At 29.4% G+C, this 19,969-nt stretch overlaps 1 protein-coding gene across 2 annotated transcripts; it reads left to right on the top strand.

The window, feature by feature from the left end:
• The first annotated feature begins 6,348 nt into the window (after positions 1 to 6,348).
• LOC120078797 (ABC transporter B family member 2-like) lies at positions 6,349 to 15,641 on the top strand. 2 transcript variants are annotated; one of them, XM_039033115.2, is made up of 12 exons: positions 6,349 to 6,920; positions 7,895 to 7,949; positions 8,043 to 8,218; positions 10,011 to 10,211; positions 10,998 to 11,257; positions 11,660 to 12,200; positions 12,496 to 12,872; positions 13,120 to 13,535; positions 13,618 to 13,859; positions 13,951 to 14,198; positions 14,318 to 14,730; positions 14,874 to 15,641. In XM_039033115.2, exons 1-12 carry the CDS (start codon positions 6,570 to 6,572, stop codon positions 15,419 to 15,421), a joined length of 3,828 nt encoding a protein of 1,275 aa, XP_038889043.1. In that variant the 5' UTR covers positions 6,349 to 6,569; the 3' UTR covers positions 15,422 to 15,641. The 2 variants fall into 2 exon arrangements, with proteins under 2 accessions (XP_038889043.1, XP_038889044.1); XM_039033116.2 differs by lacking the exons at positions 6,349 to 6,920; positions 7,895 to 7,949; positions 8,043 to 8,218 and adding an exon at positions 9,094 to 9,184.
• Positions 15,642 to 19,969: the final 4,328 nt, after the last annotated feature.

The raw sequence follows: 19,969 nt of genomic DNA, 5'->3' as shown, positions 1-19,969 counted from the left end.
AATTTCTTTATTTATTATCTACTTTTCACCAATGGTTTACAAAACCAAGAAAAGCAGCTTTCAAAAAGTTGTTTTTGTTTTTGGAATTTGGTTAATAATTCAAAAATTATATTTAAAAATACAAATCATGGTAAGAAATTTGGATGAAATAGGCTTAATTTTAAAAAACAAAATGACTACCAAACAAGGCATAAATATGTAATATTGAAATATAGGGACCAAATGGAAATTAAGTTTAGTCTATGAACTTTAAATTTCTGTATGTTTAGAAATTTAAAAAGATGTCCAGTAATACATTTTAGACGTAAATTAAATTAAATGTCAAATATAATATTTAATATTTAACATTCTCGAATGTGTAAAGATCTATTAGATGCAAAATTTGCCTTTAAGATTCTACTTAATATAAAAATTAAGAGTTCAATAACCTATTGTGCATTTTTTAAAGTTATAAATCTACTTGTCAACACAAATCTAGAAGTTGATGAGTTAAACTCATAACCTTATATAAATTTGTGAGATTAGCACTGGTTTTTAAACTTTTAATTTTTAGTGTTGAATAGGTATATGATGTTTCAAATTCATGTTTAGTAGGTCATTTTGACCTAATTCAATATTTTTTAAAATTTTATAGACTTATCATACACGGATTTGAAAGTTTAGGGTCTTATAACACATAAAACTTAATTTTTAATCTTATAAAACTTAGCAATTTTTTAATTTTCTTTCGAATATATCAACAAATTTTATTAGACACAAAATTTAATGTTTAAAGATTTATTAGATTTTTTAAAGTTTGGTGGCCACTAGATACAGACTAAAAGTTTGAGGCCTATTAAATATTTAATTGAAGAACTAAATTTGTGATTTATTTTTTTTGTTTGAAATTCTTTTTAGTTCAGACAATAGTAAAACTTCAAATTATAGGTAACAGATTTTTTTTTAGTTCAACAAACGTGAGGGGAAAGAAGTTTGCACAATTGACATCAAGAAAGGTTAATAAATGTTTAATCTACTGCTGGATAAATAATTATGCTTTAATCTTTTTCTTTTTAAGTACTGTGCTTTAATGTTACGTAGGGCAATTGTTTGGTTAAGGTTGAATATATGGATAGAAAAATAGAAAAATTTGGTAAATTATTTTCATAAAATAGTAAAAATTTAATGTTATTTGATAGAGGTTGATAAAAGTCCATCGATGTCTATTAGTAATAGAAACAGATAGAAATCTAAACCACTACGTTTTTTTTTTTTCTTTTTCTTTCTTTCTATCAATTGTTTGATATTTTTTTTATCTCTGAATTTTGTTCAAATCTTTATAATACCTATTTTAAATTTATTGATATTTTTACTTTTCTTTACACATGTCATGCAAAATCCTCTTATTATATATCATGGTATTGATTTTTTTTTATGTAAGATTCTATAGATTCTAAATATATTTATATATTATAATTGTAAGATTCTTTAAATTAATGAAAAGAAATGGAATGAAAATTATGATGAGATTATAACCATAAATTTTATTTTTTAGTTTGTCAATATATAGGTGAAAATTCTAACCTCTAATCTTTTGATCTCGAGAGTTCGAATTTTATACCAGTTGAACTATGGTCATGTTCGTTTCATTTACTAACGGGAAATTTAAACTAGAATTACAGAGAAAAAGAATGATGACAACACTTTGCTTTATAAATTATAACTTCAAAAGTATTAAATTTTTACTCATTAATTAAAGAACGATACAAACAATTTAGAGTATTGTATTTTCTATATTACAATTTAAATAGTATGAAAAGAAAATTCAACTTTAATGTACATGATTATGACATAGATATTTTGGCAACATTTTCATAAACTTTGAAAGCATAGTCTCATCATATTTTAAAAAAGAAAAGAAAGCAAAAGAGCTTAATTTCATGGAAATATAACATGACACTAAGAAAATTGTTTTAAATGTCAAAACTGTTAAAAATATTTTTAAATATAGTAAAATGTTATCGTTAATCAATGACAAATAATGATAGACAGTCTATCAATATTATTAGTGTTTATCATTAATAGACAGAGATATTTTACTATATTCGTAAATATGTTGATTCATTTTACTATATTTGGAAGTACTTTTCTTTTTTAAACAATGGTGAAAAAGTAATAGTAATACAAAGAAATTTATCGATAGAAGTAGTATTTATAAGTTTTTTTTTTTTTTTAAGAAAAGAACAAATAGTTATAAAAAAAACCTACAAAATTTCTTGAAGTATATTTTGATTTTTTTTTGGAATATTCTCTTCCATCTTAAAATTGGACCTATGCTATTTAATTATTTATAAAGAAATTAATTTTAGATGAGTGATTTGATATATTAGCCATAAACTTCTAATTAAAATGAGTTGTGAAGTTGAAAAGACGGTACATTTAATATTGAGGTTTGTTTTTGACAAAAAGATCAGTCACCTATGGGATGACATTCTTCTTATAACAAGCCAAAGATATATTAAATCAAGTCTTAATTTGTAATTATGATGTATCTACCATCACTATTAACTGGATAGCTTTTCTTTAATTCTTGAGTCTAGTCTTATCTTTTGTACGTATTGACTATTTTTTATTGAATGCATTTGTTATTGACGTCGGGATATGATAAGGATGCTAAGGAGGTATCGACCTAGCTAAGATATCCCAATGCACCTACTTCATCTCTTTTTTCATTAGTATCTTGTTAAAAAAGAAAGCTGCCTATTTCAAATTTTAAAAACAATCAAGGATGACTCTCATTCATTTATCAAAATGCATTTAGAGTAAATGAATCAAATTAGTATTAAACCTATAAAGTAAAGAGATAATTGCACACTCATCTAACTTTTTAAGGATAATATTTGATGAAATTGAAAGTATAATGTGGAAATTCACGTATGTTATCAAGTTTAGAGATAAATTATAATATATATATTTTTTATATTTATAAAAATCAAACTAAATAATATATAAATTGCATACAAAGTTGACCCATTGACTCAAATAGAACAAGAAAGTCAAGTGGACGAGTAAAGGCATTAAAATCTCAATCTCTAAAATCAGAAAGGAGAGTATAAAAAGTGGGTTCTATTCTAATAAGTCAAAAGGAGAACCCTGTTTTTTTTTTTTTTTTTTTTCTTTTATTATTATTATTATTACATACAGCAAATTATTATTGTCCCTCCATACTTCTTTAATTAATTTTCACTTTCTGTTTCATAATTTTCCCTTTTTGTTTTCATCAATTATGATTTTGGATGGTATATATATATATATATATATATCCCAACCACACACAATTCTTTAATGGATAGTTTAAAAAATATCGTGGAAATGTCAATTTATATCTTTGAATTTTGGGTTCTATCAACTTAAACTTTAAACTTTGAAGATTATATCAATTTAAATCATGAACTTTGGGAGATGTATTAATTTAAATTTCAAACTAATAATTGTATCAATTTAAACTTTAAACCTTCATAAGCATATCATTTTAAACCCCGAGCCTTCATAAATATATCAACTTAAATCTTGAATTTTCATTAGTGTATCCAAATAAAATATTATGGAGAATTGAAATTGATTCAATTATGAAAGTTCAAGGTTTAAATTCATACACTTATAAAAGTTTAGTGTTTAAATTGATATAATTGTTAGTTTGGTGTTTAAATTGATACAGTCTTCAAAGTTTAGGGTTTAAATTGATATTATTATTAGTTTAGGATTTAAATTGATATAATTCTCAAAGTTTAAGGGTATAAATTGATATTTGTAAAAAAAAATATATTAGTAACTACATACTTTCAATAAAGGTAGTTGTTAAAAAATAATGTTTTAAAAATAAATAATTGTATAAAATATAATTTTTTGAAAGTAATTGCAAATATTTAGGTATGTTTGGTAATAATTTAGAGGGTAGATTTTAGTTTTTGAAAATTAAGTCTATAAATGTACATTCCACCTCTAAAACTTGATTTATCTACTTTTTATCAATGTTTTAAAAAATTCAGCCAAATTTTGAAAATTAAAAAATATATATAGTTTTTAAAAAGTTGTTTTTGTTTTTGGAATTTGATTAAGAATTCAACTCTCTTGAGAAAGATACAAACCACTATAAGAAATTGAGAGGAAGTATGTTTAACTTTTAGAAATACAAAATAAAAAACTAAGTCTCGTATGGTAACTATTTCATTTTTTTGTTTTTGTTCTTGAAAATTAAGTTTATTTCCTTCCTATTTCTTACAATGATTTGCATACATCTTAAATACAATAGTTAAATTCTTATTCAAATTTCGAAACCAAAAATAAATTTTTAAAAACTACTTTTTTTAGTTTTCAAAATTTGTCTTGGTTTTTTAAACTACTAGTAAAAAATAGATAATAAAATAAGAAATTTGGAGGTAGAAGTAGTGTCTCTAGGCTTAATTTTTAAAAAATAAAAAAATAAAAAACCAAATAGCTACTGAACCGGATCTAAAATAATTACCAACCAGAGCCTTATTGATCTAAAGTTTATTAACAATGTATTGAATAGTTGTAAGTGTGGCAATCATGTATTAAATTACTTATTAATTTAGATGTTAATCAATTATAAATATAGTAATCAATGAATCTGCTATCTAACTAAATAGTAATCGGTATGATCTCCATTATTTGAAATCAAAGATTTGAACCCATCTGTACGCCTTTTTTTTTAATATTATAATTATAATAGTTAATGAATTTATTTTTTTGTTAACTGACATTTTGATAGTACTTTTCTCTAGTATGTTATTTTTTCTTTTTTGGTAATAGGATGTTATGTTTAAAATCATACCCAAAGAAAGGTTTAAAAATTAAAAAAGGAAGTGTATGTGGAACCCTAATTTAACCAATTAACATGGGGCTATGCATGGCCATTATTTTAAATTATCAGCCCTAAATGTAATAAATTAAGAAAAATCTAGAAACAATAATATTAATAGTAATAAATAAAGCATTAAAAAAATCAATCCACATCTAGGTTTGAATTATTTAATCTCTATAAAGAGAACACTAATGAATGATTTCTAGCACAATTTGATAAATATTTTATTTTGAAAATTAACCTTATAAATATTGCTTCATCTAATTGATTTTTGTCATTTATTTATCTATTTTTATTAAATATTTTCTAAATTTGAATCAGATATTGAAAACTAAAAAGAAAAAAAAGTTTTTTAGAACTAAATAGCTAAACAAAGCCTATAAAAGTTTGACACAATAATATAGTAAAGGAAAACGCAAAACTTTTTAGTCCCTGATTAAGTTTGGAGTACGATTTCTATTTGATTTCTAGATTTTAAAATTGTTAAATTTTTATCAGCCTTAATTTCGAGTTTGTTTACATTTGGTGATTCAATTTAAAAATGTTACATTTTTACTCTTGAATTTTGAGTTTATTTTGTATTTGACTCTTAAATTTATAGAATTTACACTTTTACTCTAAGTAACATAGGATCGTTTTTGGTCCTTGGTGTGTTAACTTTCAGTTATGTAATATAAAATAATTATATGATGTTAGATTTTCAATTAATTTTAATAATTATTTAATTAATTTGAAATGTGGAATAAAAAATTTACACTAAAGGACTAAAAGTGCATATTAGTAAAAACTAAGTGTAAAAGTGTAAAATATCGAAATATATGAACCAAAGATAGGGAATCAATGGTAAAATTTAAGAGTGAAAATATAATCATGTTTTTTAGCGGTTTACGATTGAATGAATTCATTCGACTTAAACACAATGTTATTTTTTCTTTTAGATTCAAATTCTATTGTAGTCTCTGAACTTTGAATCTTGTTCTATTTTGGTAACTAAACTTTTAAAATTTTAGCCCCTAAACTTTTAAAAAGTATTTATTTTTCTCTAGGCTATTAAGATTTATTGACTCTATAAAGATAAAATTGCATCTAGCATGAGTTGAGAAAGATGAGAGTGAAATAAAATGTCAACAACCAACGTGCCAAAATAGCGAATGAAAATCTTGAACTCAAAATAACTTTTGAGACTTCCTATATAGGATCGCTTTACCACCTAAATCAAAATTGAAACCCTAGATTTTTTAACGTCACTAACTTATATGAAAACCTAGTCATCTAAAAGTACAAGCAATCTTACCATTATGTTTAAGATTTAATAGAATCTTAATAACAGGGACCCAAAAAACTTTTTAAAAGTCCAAAGATTAGAATCTACGTTTTTTAAAATTTAGAAACCAAAATAGAATTTAAACAAGTTTTTATAAAACGGTTGGGTCTTTTCATCTTAGCAGCTAACATTTATAACAAGAACCTGCCCATCACAAGACATTGATGCTTTTTCTCACACACAACATTATTATTAAAAAAAGAAAAAAGAAAGTTTTTTTTTTTTTTTATTTGGTTGCATTTAACATAACCATCTAACTCCCCTCTCCCTATCCACCTCCAACCTCTTATAATACAAATCTTTTATTTAATCAAACTCTTCCTCTTCACTTTCCATTTCCTTCTTTTTCTTTCAAATTTACAAATTTCATAAGGAAAAAAGATGAGAAACCATGGGTCTACAGTTTCATATGATTATGAAGAAGAAAATGAAGATGAACAAAGTATGAAGAAAAGGAAGGATGATGAAGAAGAAGATCAAGAAGAAGATCATGGGAAGAAGAAGAAGAAGAAGAAGAAGAAGAAGAAATTAGAACAAAAAAACAAAGTTGCTTTTTATAAACTCTTTGCTTTTGCTGATTTTTATGATTACATTTTAATGAGTGTTGGTTCTATTGGAGCTTGTATCCATGGTGCTTCTGTTCCTGTCTTCTTCATTTTCTTTGGAAAACTCATTAATATCATTGGCATGGCTTATCTTTTCCCTGAAGCTGCTGCTCCCAAAGTTGCTAAGGTACTTTTCTTCTTTTAGGGTTTCGTTTTGTTCTCAAATTTATGTTTCGTTTCTCACCCTAAACGTATAAATTCTAAGTTAATTTGTTAAAGTTTCGTTTGATAACTATTTACTTTTTGGTTGTTAAAAATTAAGTCTATAAACACTTATTCTATCTCTAAATTTATTGCATTGTTATCTATTTTTAACAATGTTTTGAAAAACCTAGCAAAATTTTCAATATTTTATTTTTAAAAAATAGCTTTTAAAAACTTATTTTGTTTTTTAAATTTAGTTAAGAATTCAACGCTTTTACTTAAAGATGCAAATCATCGTAAAAAATTGAGAAAAAATAAGTTTATTTTTATTTTTTAAAAAAATCAAACATTAAAAATCAAATGATTATCAAATGAGAACTAAGAAAAAAAATCTATAAACTAGGTTCTATTTGGTAGGTTTTTATAAATTAAACTTATAAAAATTACTTCCACCCATACGTTTATTTATTTTATTATCTACTTTCACTAATATTTTTAAAAAACTGAGATGAATTTTGAAAACTAAAAGAAAAAAAAATGTAATTTCCAAAAAACTTATCTGTTGTTTTAGAATTATAAAAGTAAGAACATAGTATGAAATTCATTTAAAAATAGGAAATTTAAAACAAAATTGTTCTATTATTTTTCTATTAGTTTTTAAATTTGGATTGAATTATTTTTAACAAACTACTACTAGATGTTGGGATCATTAGGCCCACCCAGAAATCTCAATTAGATTAACACATTTTTACCGTTCTCATCATGCTCCGAAACCAAAAATCACTTCGAAAAGTAAAAAAAAAAAAAAAAATTAAATGACAACCAAACATAACTCGGGATAATTAGTTTAACACGTGGTACCATTGAAGTTCAAATTCTCCATCCTACATGATATCAAAAGGATAATTGAAGATCTATTAAAAAAATTGATTTTATTATTATTATTTTTTCTGGCAGTACTCTTTGGATTTTTTATATCTGAGTGTGGCTATACTATTTTCATCATGGGCAGGTATGTTAATTTTTAAAAATTTAATATTTGTGGTTATAATTGAGATTATTGTGTATATTGAGGAATTAATTAATAAATGGGAATTAAATGCAGAGGTGGCTTGTTGGATGCATAGTGGAGAGCGGCAAGCAGCAAAAATGAGAATGGCTTATTTAAGATCAATGTTAAATCAAGACATTAGCCTTTTTGACACTGAAGCTTCAACTGGTGAAGTTATTGCTGCTATTACTAGTGACATTGTTGTTGTTCAAGATGCCATTTCTGAAAAAGTATGATTCTTTTTCCATCTTCAAAACCCTAATTTTCATATTTATTGAACTATTTTGGTTTGGAAAATATCGCACTCAATCGATTTCACGTCATTCTTGAATGATGCTGATGCAACCAACAATCAACGAGAATAGTTAACTTTGTTTTTTTCACTTTTTTTTTGTATTTTTTGTCGCTAATTAAATGGGGTTAAGTTATCAAATAATAATACCATCTAACTTTTTCGTTTGTTTAAAAATACCCATCTTCTTTTTAAAGTTGCAATTTTGATAATTTGTCTTTGACCTTTTATGAATGTTTCAAAACTATTATTGGAGTTGGATGATAATTTTGACCGAAAATGGTGTGATAATGACCTAGAATAGGTGACGATCAAATTTTTTGTTTCAGGTCCTCATCACACTGTTTTAAATATTGATTTCATATGATATTCTAAAGTATTTATAATATTTTAATGGTAATTTTGAAATATTTATTAAAAGTCAAACTATAATATTGTAACTTATCTAAAGTTTAAATATATAATTATAACCAAATAGTTGGGGAAAAGATAATTACACATTCTATTTAATTTTCATGTTTATATTTCGACAAGCTTAGTTTCTTTGAAGTTATAATGATGAAATCCTACACCAACCATTGCTATTTTGAATTTTCCTCACCAGATTTTTTTCTATATTTTGGACCAAATAATAATAACTCCTATTAAAATAAAGAATATAAAAGCAATAAGAAATATATAATTATTGCATGGCATTATTATTATTAAAATAATTTTGGAGAGGGATAAACATTTATACAAATTTAATGCAATTACAGATGGATGGAAAGTGTATTTATATTTGACATAAAAAAGAAAATAGAGTTTTGAATGAATCTGACATTTCCTTTTTATCATGCTTTGATAAAAGACTATGGAGTAAATGCAATGGTTGAGAACATTAAATAAGTCGCCGCTGAGTTTGGTAAGGCTGTTTTAAGTTTTTTATCTCATTCTTTTTTTTTAATATAATAATTGCGAGTATAGAAGAACGAACGAAAATTACATGTTTCAAAATTATCTTTCACGAAGAAATCTTTGAAAATTTTGAATAAAATCCTAGACTAAAATGTGTGGCGTTGACTAGAATGTCCTGGTTATCGAAAATTTTATATTAAGATACCATTGTATCATTTTATATCTTAGTTCTCTAATAGTAAATTCAAAATATTTACGAACGTTAGGTGATATTGCAATTTTAAAAAGAATAGGAGCGTTTAATACTTTTATTTTAAAAATAATCTAAACCTTTTTGTAAAGGATTGTTTTTTATTCCTATTTGACCAAAAAAGTTCAATTTTTTTTTTCCTTTGCCCATTTGCAGATTTAACTTTCTCCCATAAATGAATGATGGGTTTTAACCCTAGTTTTAGTTGTTCATGCATTCAATTTTCTACAATTATTGTTATAATATAACTCACCCATTAATAATGGGCCTTGAGTATTTATTATGTGCTTCCTCCCCAACCCAACCGTCTATTTCTCACAGAGCTAATTTAAATTTTGAGATGCAAAGAAATGAAACTGCTGATTCTTGGACTTGTAAATTACATGATATCATGAGATTACAAAACCAAAACTTATGTATAATGTGTTATTAGAAGCATTATTCTTATATCTTTAGATTTGTAAGGTTTTGTTTTAATTTCTTTACGGTTTTGTTTTAATTTCTTTACTCTCTTCTATCTTGAATTAATGAGTTGCAGTTAAGGTGTTTGATGAAATGCCTGAGAAGTTTGTGGGTTCTGCAGGTAGGGAACTTTTTGCATTATATAAGCAGGTTTATATCAGGGTTTATCATTGGATTTGTGAGGGTATGGCAAATCAGTCTTGTCACATTATCTATTGTTCCTTTGATTGCACTTGCTGGTGGTCTCTATGCTTTTGTCACCATTGGTCTTATTGCGAAAGTAAGAAAATCCTATGTCAAGGCTGGTGAGATTGCTGAAGAGGTTAGCACTTTCTCTGATTTACTCATGTAGACATTGTTTTGGTTAAATATATCTTAACTCATTAACTTAAACTTTTGAATCATCGAAGTTGTTGAAATGTTGCTCAAGTTCATTATGTATAATTTCATTCCTATTTTGTATAATAGTCTAGCGTGGATCTTGGATTGTCGTGTTAATATTTGTCGATACATGATGAGAGTATCTAGAGATTTTTTATAACATTATGGAAATGTTTTATATCTTCTTGGTGCATAATGTGTCAACAACAATCTGAGTCCCTTGCTCAATTGTTTATGCAATGTTCCTTCCCAACTCGTTTTTGGCATATTATTTGGGATGTTTTTAGATGGTCTCCCCTATGACCTAACAACATCTTTGATATTCTTGCCTCCCTCCTGGTGGGTCATCCATTTGGTGGTACTAAAAAGATGGTTTGGTTGGTTATTACACGTGCTTTCTTTTGAAATCTTTGAGGCGAGCGAAATGGTTGTCTTTTTCAAGATTCTTTTTCTTCTTACAAAGCACCTGTTTGCCCATTTTAGCTTATTTTATTTTGTATCCACTTGAAATTCTTTGTTATAATCACCTATTGGTGTGGGGTTTCTCCTATTTCATTTATCAATGAAATATTTCTTATCAGGAAAGCAAATACATTATAGTTGTCTTCAATAAAATAAATGAAACTTAGTTGGGTAAATTGTGACCAACTCTTTTATTTGCTTAAGAGCTCTATATAGTGGTTTACTCTGTTTTTCTCCATCCCTTCCCTTTTGTTTTGCCCTTCAGATTCTAGGAAATGTAAGAACAGTTCAAGCATTTGCTGGGGAAGAAAGAGCAGTAAATTTATACAAAGGAGCTCTCAAGAATACCTACAAGTATGGTAGAAAAGCAGGGCTGGCTAAGGGACTGGGCCTGGGATCAATGCATTGTGTTCTTTTCTTGTCATGGGCTCTGCTAGTTTGGTTTACCAGCATTGTTGTTCACAAGGGCATTGCCAATGGTGGAGACTCCTTCACCACAATGCTTAATGTTGTCATTTCTGGCCTGTAAGTTCAGCTTATCTTAACATTGAATCGTCTGTGACTACGTTTCATTTCCAATTTTGTGCAACACATTATAAAAATAGAACATCCCCACACTTGCATAATTGGGTTGCTTGCTTTAGCTTGAACATTGAAAACCAGTTTTCAAAGTATCCAGGGTCTTTATTTCTTCTGTGCAAAGTCAAAAACTGCCCACTTTGGATTATGTAAATGTGATGGAATTAGGCAAATAAGTAGAAGATAAAGTACAATATATCAAGCTTTTCCACTATATGATCTTCATTTAGCTGATAGTGTTCATCAAGCTGCTAATTAAGGATTGTTAATGGTTGCACTTGTTCAGGTCATTTCATTCTAATACCTTAGTAATTTGAAGATTCGTCATTAATGGTTACATTGCCTCAGGTCACTTGGGCAGGCTGCACCAGATATTTCCGCCTTTGTTCGAGCAAAGGCAGCAGCATATCCTATTTTTCAGATGATAGAGAGGAACACAGTAAGCAAAAGCAGCTCCAAAACTGGCCGGAAACTGAACAAGCTTGAGGGTCATATTCAATTCAAGGATGTTAATTTCAGCTACCCATCTCGTTTGGATGTAATTATATTTAATAAGTTATCTCTTGATATTCCTGCGGGCAAGATTGTAGCTCTTGTGGGAGGAAGTGGATCAGGAAAGAGCACGGTGATATCTTTGATCGAACGATTCTATGAACCCCTTTCTGGAGAGATTCTATTAGATGGTAATAACATCAAGGAACTGGATCTCAAGTGGCTTAGGCAGCAAATTGGTTTGGTCAATCAAGAGCCTGCTCTCTTTGCTACAAGCATTAGGGAGAACATTCTATATGGAAAAGATGATGCTACCCTCGAGGACATAACACGTGCAGCGAAACTTTCTGAGGCTTTATCATTTATAAACAATCTCCCTGAAAGATTTGAAACTCAGGTATGAATATGATTATCTATCTCTGAGAAATAACCATGAGAAATTGAGTTGACAAGGGTTAAAAGCTTTAAAAGAGACATTGATTCCATTAGAAAATAAATTGTCAAGTGTTAAACTCAAAAGAACTGTCTTCTAATAATTACTTAAATAGTTGCTATTAGTTCATCTGATATCTATGGCAACTGCTGAATCATTAGAGCGTCTTCGATAGGATTATAAGCATAGTAGAAAATAATGACTCTAGGGGTAAAGGGAAATATTCTTACCAATGTTGATATTAAATATTTTGTTCTAGGTTGGTGAGAGAGGGGTCCAATTATCAGGGGGACAAAAACAAAGGATTGCAATATCTCGTGCAGTCGTTAAAAATCCATCAATCTTGTTGTTGGACGAGGCAACAAGTGCACTAGATGCAGAATCTGAAAAGAGTGTTCAAGAGGCACTCGATCGAGTCATGGTTGGTCGAACGACTGTAGTGGTGGCTCATCGTCTATCTACCATAAGGAATGCAGATGTGATTGCTGTCGTTCAAGAGGGGAAGATAGTCGAAACCGGAAGCCATGATGAGCTCATTTCAAAGCCGGACAGTGTCTATGCATCTCTTGTCCAATTCCAAGAAACAGCATCTCTACAACGCCATCCCTCGATTGGACAGTTGGGTCGACACCCTAGGTATTTCATTCACTTTAGCTTACATGAACCAATGAGTTTCTCAAATGTAGACACTCTAAAATATGCTTACTAGAACAATGATACGTTGATATGCACAAATTACAGTTTCTTTTTTTGCTGATAGAATTAGCCAATAATAATAATATGCATCAAAGCACTCTTAGACGCTACATTATGTAAGCAACATTTTGTTTAAACAACCAATTTACTTCTTGTTTAACTGTTTTCCAATTTGGCCAACTTGTAGTATAAAGTACTCTCGAGAATTATCTCGCACTACAACGAGCTTTGGTGCAAGTTTTCGCTCTGAGAAAGAATCTCTTGGACGGATTGGAGTTGATGGAATGGAAATGGAGAAACCAAGGCATGTTTCAGCAAGAAGACTTTACTCCATGGTTGGACCGGATTGGATGTATGGAATTGTCGGCGTCATTGGAGCATTTGTTACTGGATCCCAGATGCCCCTTTTTGCTCTTGGAGTCTCTCAGGCTCTTGTTGCTTTTTACATGGACTGGAATACAACTCAACATGAGATCAAGAAAATTTCTCTGCTTTTCTGTGGCGGTGCAGTTTTAACTGTCATTTTTCATGCACTTGAGCATCTTTGTTTTGGAATCATGGGAGAGCGACTTACTCTTCGAGTTCGAGAAATGATGTTCCATGGTATCTTGAGATCTAGACACCTACACACCTTTTGTTTTTTCAAGTCATTCATTTTATCTGAGCAACTTCTATTTGATTGCAGCTATTTTGAGAAATGAGATAGGATGGTTCGATGATATGAACAACACAAGTGCTATGCTTTCATCACGTCTAGAAACTGATGCAACTTTGTTACGAACTATCGTTGTCGACCGCTCTACAATTCTTCTGCAGAATCTAGCTTTGGTCGTTGCGTCTTTCATCATTTCTTTCATATTGAATTGGAGAATCACTCTAGTTGTCTTGGCCACTTATCCATTGATCATTAGCGGTCACATTAGCGAGGTATCCTATCAGAACTTCTCTAAATTACTTATTTCTTTCACCAAATTTCGAATATTTCCTCATTAAATTGCTATTTTCCATTGTGTTTTAGAAACTTTTTATGCAAGGCTACGGTGGAAATTTGAGCAAAGCATACTTGAAAGCCAATACACTGGCTGGTGAGGCAGTTGGCAACATTAGAACTGTTGCTGCATTTTGTTCTGAGCAGAAGGTCCTTGATCTATATGCTAGGGAGCTTGTTGAGCCCTCGAGACGTTCACTTAAACGTGGACAGATTGCTGGAATATTCTATGGTGTCTCCCAGTTCTTCATCTTTTCATCTTATGGTCTGGCCTTATGGTATGTGGTTTAAGAACCTATTTTAGACTACTTGTCATATATATTAGAAGAGCACGTAGAATCAACCCGAATTGAGTTTACGGATGCTTTGACTATCTTAAGCATGTGCTATTATGCAGGTATGGTTCGGTCTTGATGGGACAGGGGCTTGCTAGCTTCAAATCTGTTATGAAAGCATTCATGGTTTTGATAGTAACTGCCTTGGCAATGGGTGAAACTTTGGCACTGGCCCCTGACCTTTTAAAGGGAAACCAGATGGTGGCATCAGTGTTTGAGGTGATGGACCGACAGACGGAGGTGTCGAGTGATGTCGGTGAAGAGCTAAATGTGGTGGAGGGTACCATTGAGCTGAGAAGTGTTGAGTTCAGCTATCCATCAAGACCAGATGTTTTGATCTTCAAAGATTTCAACCTTAAAGTGAGAGCAGGCAAGAGTATAGCCTTAGTTGGGCAAAGCGGTTCAGGGAAAAGCTCGGTTCTAGCTCTTATACTGCGATTTTATGATCCAATTGCTGGAAAGGTGATGATTGATGGTAAGTTTTCTCAATGAACTGCTTGCTTCTGAGAGCCTTCGATTTCAGTTTTAGTAACTGCAGTACCATGTTCAACACTTGTACATGTAAAATTTTAGATCATCTTTTCAAGTTTTGATCAATAGAGCTTTTATATCTTGCAGGAAAAGATATTAAAAAACTGAAGATCAAATCTCTCAGAAAGCACATTGGCCTTGTCCAACAAGAACCGGCTCTTTTTGCCACGTCAATTTATGAGAACATTCTTTACGGGAAAGAAGGAGCTTCAGAAGCCGAAGTATTTGAAGCAGCGAAACTCGCCAATGCTCATAACTTCATCAGTGCTCTTCCTGAAGGCTACTCAACAAAAGTTGGTGAAAGAGGGATCCAACTTTCGGGTGGCCAACGACAAAGGATAGCCATTGCAAGAGCAGTCCTCAAGAACCCGGAAATACTACTACTCGATGAAGCCACGAGCGCTCTTGATGTTGAATCGGAACGTGTGGTTCAGCAAGCCTTAGACAGATTGATGATGAACAGAACAACTGTGGTGGTTGCACATAGGCTTTCCACCATTAAAAATTGTGACCAAATCTCAGTGATCCAAGATGGTAAGATAGTGGAACAAGGGACTCATTCAAGCCTTTCTGAGAACAAAAATGGAGCTTATTACAAGTTAATCAACATCCAACAACAGCAACAAAGACAGTGATCATATGTTACATAGGACAACCAAATCATATGTTACATAGGACAACCAACTCTTGTTAAAACATTTTCTATTGGGTGCTTAATATTCACTTTTATTTTACACCCTCATATTTATTTATTTATTGAACATTTATGTCCACTTTATGTACATTGAAGTGCTTGTTAATCTCTGATAATAAAGGATAATACATAATAGAGAATGGCTTCAAACACCTTATACATATTATTGCCAATCACTTTTTGTTTTACCTTCTATAATCAAATTGGGCAGTTGCTTTTTACATCTATTACTCCATATTAGGGAAATGCAGACTTAAAATATAATTTAACAGCCTACATTTTTATTTGTTAGCTAGGCTGGAATTTTGAACATCCGACATCAAGAATATGATTAGATGTCATAAGAACTAAGCTATGTTCCTAATTTCATGTTGACATTATGTTTGATTAAGGTTATACTACTTTTCGAAGATAATTGGGTTCATGACTTTCTTTCTTTAACAAATCGATACGCTCGATACTCCCTCTCAAGTACGCGTATGAGTGTCAAGAATACCTAACTTACTCATGGCAGAGTGCAACAGATAGGAAAAGGCAAGGCCTTGGTGGAAAAATTAGTAAGTTGGGATTGTGATTGCACGAGCAACAACTTAAGATATCCATTGTGAATTTTACTACAAACAAAGTGACTATGACTATCAATTTCGATATGCTTTCGTATGTTCATGAAATGTCAGGGTGGAAGCACTAGAAATATTTGCTTGATTATCACAGTAAACAATTACCGGAAGTAACACTTTTATGTTAAAATCACTGAGTACGAACTGCCTATGTTAGCCCATTTTTAATAGTTGCTAAGGCTCAGATCGAGACTGTAAGTCTTTTCTTTGATTTATTAGAAACAAGGGAATCACCCAAAAATACACAAAAGTCCATGATTGATCTTCTAGTGTCAAGACATGCATCCCAATCAACAGTCTCATAAATTAATACTTTTATTAAAGAGATGAGATGATGGTCTTTGGTACAAAACTCAGATATCCAATGTATCAGCCGTAGATCGTTGCAAAAACTAGTAGAGAGAAGAAAAGATTTCAACCTATGCTTGGGGAACTTTTTTGAGCCCAAAGAGTGCTTCATGAAGTTTGCATACCTTAGGAGCCGAGCTTGAGTTAGAGAAGCCCAAAGAGTTCCATGAAGAAAAGCATTACTAATATCAAGTACATGAATAACCCGGTTATGAGCCAAAGCCAAGGTAAGAAGTAATCAGATCGTAGTAGGTTTAATTATTGGACTAGATGTTTCAAAATAATCCATTCCAACACTTTGATGAAACCCTTTAATTATTGTTTTTTCTTGATTTCGAATCTAATAATCTTTCATTTTCGATAGCTATATTAATAATATACTATAATTTCAAGAATGAATGGATAAAAAATAGTAAAAAACAATTCGTTTTGAACAATAGATGTCTTTCACATCCAACTATAGCAATGAATCAATTATAATCTTTTAATGTCAGTTCCAAAAAAGTGCACTTCTCTATCGAAAAAATGGATTCAGAAAAATATTTGGAAAAGCAAAGCTCGTCAGGCAACATTGAAAACTTTTTAACTAGCAAAGTCTCTTTCAATGGGGAATTCACAAAGTCTTTTGGGGACAAATCAAATGAATAATTAAAGATTGGAATAATCTGGATCAATTTGACTAAAAAAACAATCTAGTAGAAGTTCGTTTATAATTTTTTATAATATAATTTAAATAATATTTTTTTATCAAAGAAATTAGTGGAATTTCCTAATGTTTTGAGCGGATGAATATGAAATTGCTTTTTCTTTTTTAGGATATGTAAAAAAAATATATTTTGTTTACTCAATTAAAAAATAGAAAATGGTACTTTTTTGTTCAAAGAATAAAAATAAATATACAGGTTGATCTTTCGCTTTCATATCTTTGTTTTATGATTTTTGGGATGGGGAAAATAGGAATCCCCATCCCCCACTATACCAAAAAAAAATTTGTTGATTTTTTTATTTTATTATATATATTATATATAAATATAAAAGATCAAAAAATAAACTGAAACTCTTTATTAAAAATTTAATGAGAAATTGAAATGATGACATTAGTTGGTTAGGTTAAAACCTTCTTTTTTAATTCTATGAACCCTTAATTTCTTTTCTCGAAATCATTATTACTATTATAGAATATATCCCGCCAAATACATAATTAAATTGGTTTGAAAAATCTTATAAAATAAAACTATTGTTAAATCAAGAAAATTTATACCTTAAATTCTTATTGAAATAAATGAAATCAGATAAATTTTTCATTGAAAATGCTCAAATCCCCTATTGTTTTCTTTAATTAAATTTAGAAATTGAAAGATAAAGAGTTTTTTATCCACGATAAATATTTTGTGAAAAATATTACATTGAATTGAAAATTGATTCTATTTTTTCAATCTCGATAATTGAATAATAATAGGTCATTATGATTTTGAGAAAGTTGCTATGGTGAAATTGGTAGACACGCTCCTCTTAGGAAGTAGTGATAGAGCATCTCGATTCGAGTCCAAATGGTGGCATACCATTTTTTATTATAAAAAAAGTTCTATAATATAATTAATCCAAGTCCAAGATATTAATTCAAATAATTGAATTGAGGAATATTTAATTTTTTTTAATGATATTTTCAACTTTAGAGCATATATTGACTCATATATCTTTTTCTATCATTTCAATTGTCGTTACAATTCAGTTAATAACCTTATTAATCGATGAAACCATAGGACTCTATGTTTCATTAGAAAAGGGCATGATAGCTACTTTTTTCTGTAGAACTGGATGATTAGTTAATCGTTGGATTTATTTGAGGCATTTACCTTTAAGTGATTTATAACAATCATTACTATTTCTTTCAAGGGTTTCTCCATTATTCATCTATTTATGTATTTTAAAAAATATAAAAACCATTTAAATGTAAGCACAATAACCGCACCAAGTACTATTTTTATCCAAGGTTTTGCTACTTCGGGTTTTTTAACTGAAATGCATAAATCCTCACTATTAGTTCCCGCTTTCCAATCTCATTGGTTAATGATGCACGTAAGCATGATGGTATTGAGTTATGCAGCTCTTTTATGTGGATCATTATTTTCAGTAGCTCTTATAGTGATTACATTTCAAAAAGCTAAAATTTTTTTGATAAAAACAATCATTTCTTAAATGCATTATTTTCCTTTTATGAGGTTCAATACATAAATAAAGGGAAAAATTTTGTAAGAAACACTTCTTTTTTTTTTTTTTTTTTTTATTCGAAGAAGTATTATAAGTCTCAACTGATTCAACAATTAGATCATTGGAGTTATCGTATTATTAGTCTAGGGTTTATCTTTTTAAACATAGGTATTCTTTTAGGGGTATGGGCTAATGAAACATGGGGGTCGTATTGAAATTGGGACCCAAAGGAAACTTGCGCATTTATTACTTGGACCATATTTGCAATTTATTCACATACGCGAACAAATAAAAATTTTGAAGGTGTAAATTCTGCAATTGTTGCCTTTATGGGTTATAATATGGATATGCTATTTTGGGGTCAATCTATTAGGGATAGGGCTACATAGTTGTGGTTCATTTACATTAAAAGCTAATTGAATGAGTTCAAGAAAGGGCCTGATGAACACAAATATGGAAGAGTATAGATAAGAAAACGAACCACTTCATTACTTGATTCAAATGGTTCTCACAAAAGCCAAATATATGGAGAAGTCCAATTCATTTTTTTTATTTAACTTAAGAAAAAACACTTTTTTTTTTTTTTTTTGTGCAACGAACTATTTAAAAAATAATATTTATTATTATAGTATTGTTGTTTCATTCTTTTTAATGAAAACTATCTAAAAAATAATTAGATAAAATAGCTTCGACCTAGTCATTTGATAGTGAGAAAATAAAATATGGATAAATACCAATACCTATAAGGATAGATATCGTAACAAACAACTCTCATGGGCCCGAATAAAAAAAATAAGAATTTTGAGCATTAAAAAACTTGTGTCCATAGAACATCTGGCATAACATAGATAATAAATAAATGAGAGTTAATATCATTCCAATTGCCATTATCAAAGTAATTAGTATTTTTGTCAATAAAAGTTATTTTTGGTTGGTAATTATTCCAAAGAAGACTATTAATTCTGCAACAAAACCTTTCATACCGGGCAATGCAAGGGAGGCCATCGACAAAATACTGAAATTCATAAAGATTTTTGGAACTGGGATAGCTAGTCCTTCCATTTCATCGAGATAAACCAGACGTATTCTATCATAACTTATTCCCGTCAAGAAAAAAAAGCGTAGTGCTACATGAGAGATTATTTGTAAAATAGCCTCATTCAATCCCATATCGCTTATAGATTCGATGCCTATAATTATGAAACCTATATAAGAGATGGAGGGTTTTTTTTTTTTTTTTTTTTTTTTTTAAATTGTGTTCACTCGAAAATATTGAAGCTACATAGATTATTTGAATTATGCCTACTATG

This window comes from Benincasa hispida, chromosome 5, assembly GCF_027475165.1.
Source record: "Benincasa hispida cultivar pf3 chromosome 5, pf3_genome.v1.1, whole genome shotgun sequence".
NCBI lineage: Eukaryota > Viridiplantae > Streptophyta > Magnoliopsida > Cucurbitales > Cucurbitaceae > Benincasa > Benincasa hispida.
The sequence above is the reverse complement of the archived record's forward strand: the minus strand, read 5'-3'. Positions and strand labels throughout refer to the sequence as shown.

Coding starts and splice junctions, on each gene's coding strand:
- LOC120078797 (XM_039033115.2), top strand. CDS start 6,570: ATGAGAAACCATGGGTCTACAGTTTCATATGATTATGAAGAAGAAAAT. Junction 7,950..8,042: donor ACTATTTTCATCATGGGCAG/GTATGTTAATTT, acceptor AATTAAATGCAG/AGGTGGCTTGTTGGATGCAT. Junction 8,219..10,010: donor AAGATGCCATTTCTGAAAAA/GTATGATTCTTT, acceptor TGGGTTCTGCAG/GTAGGGAACTTTTTGCATTA.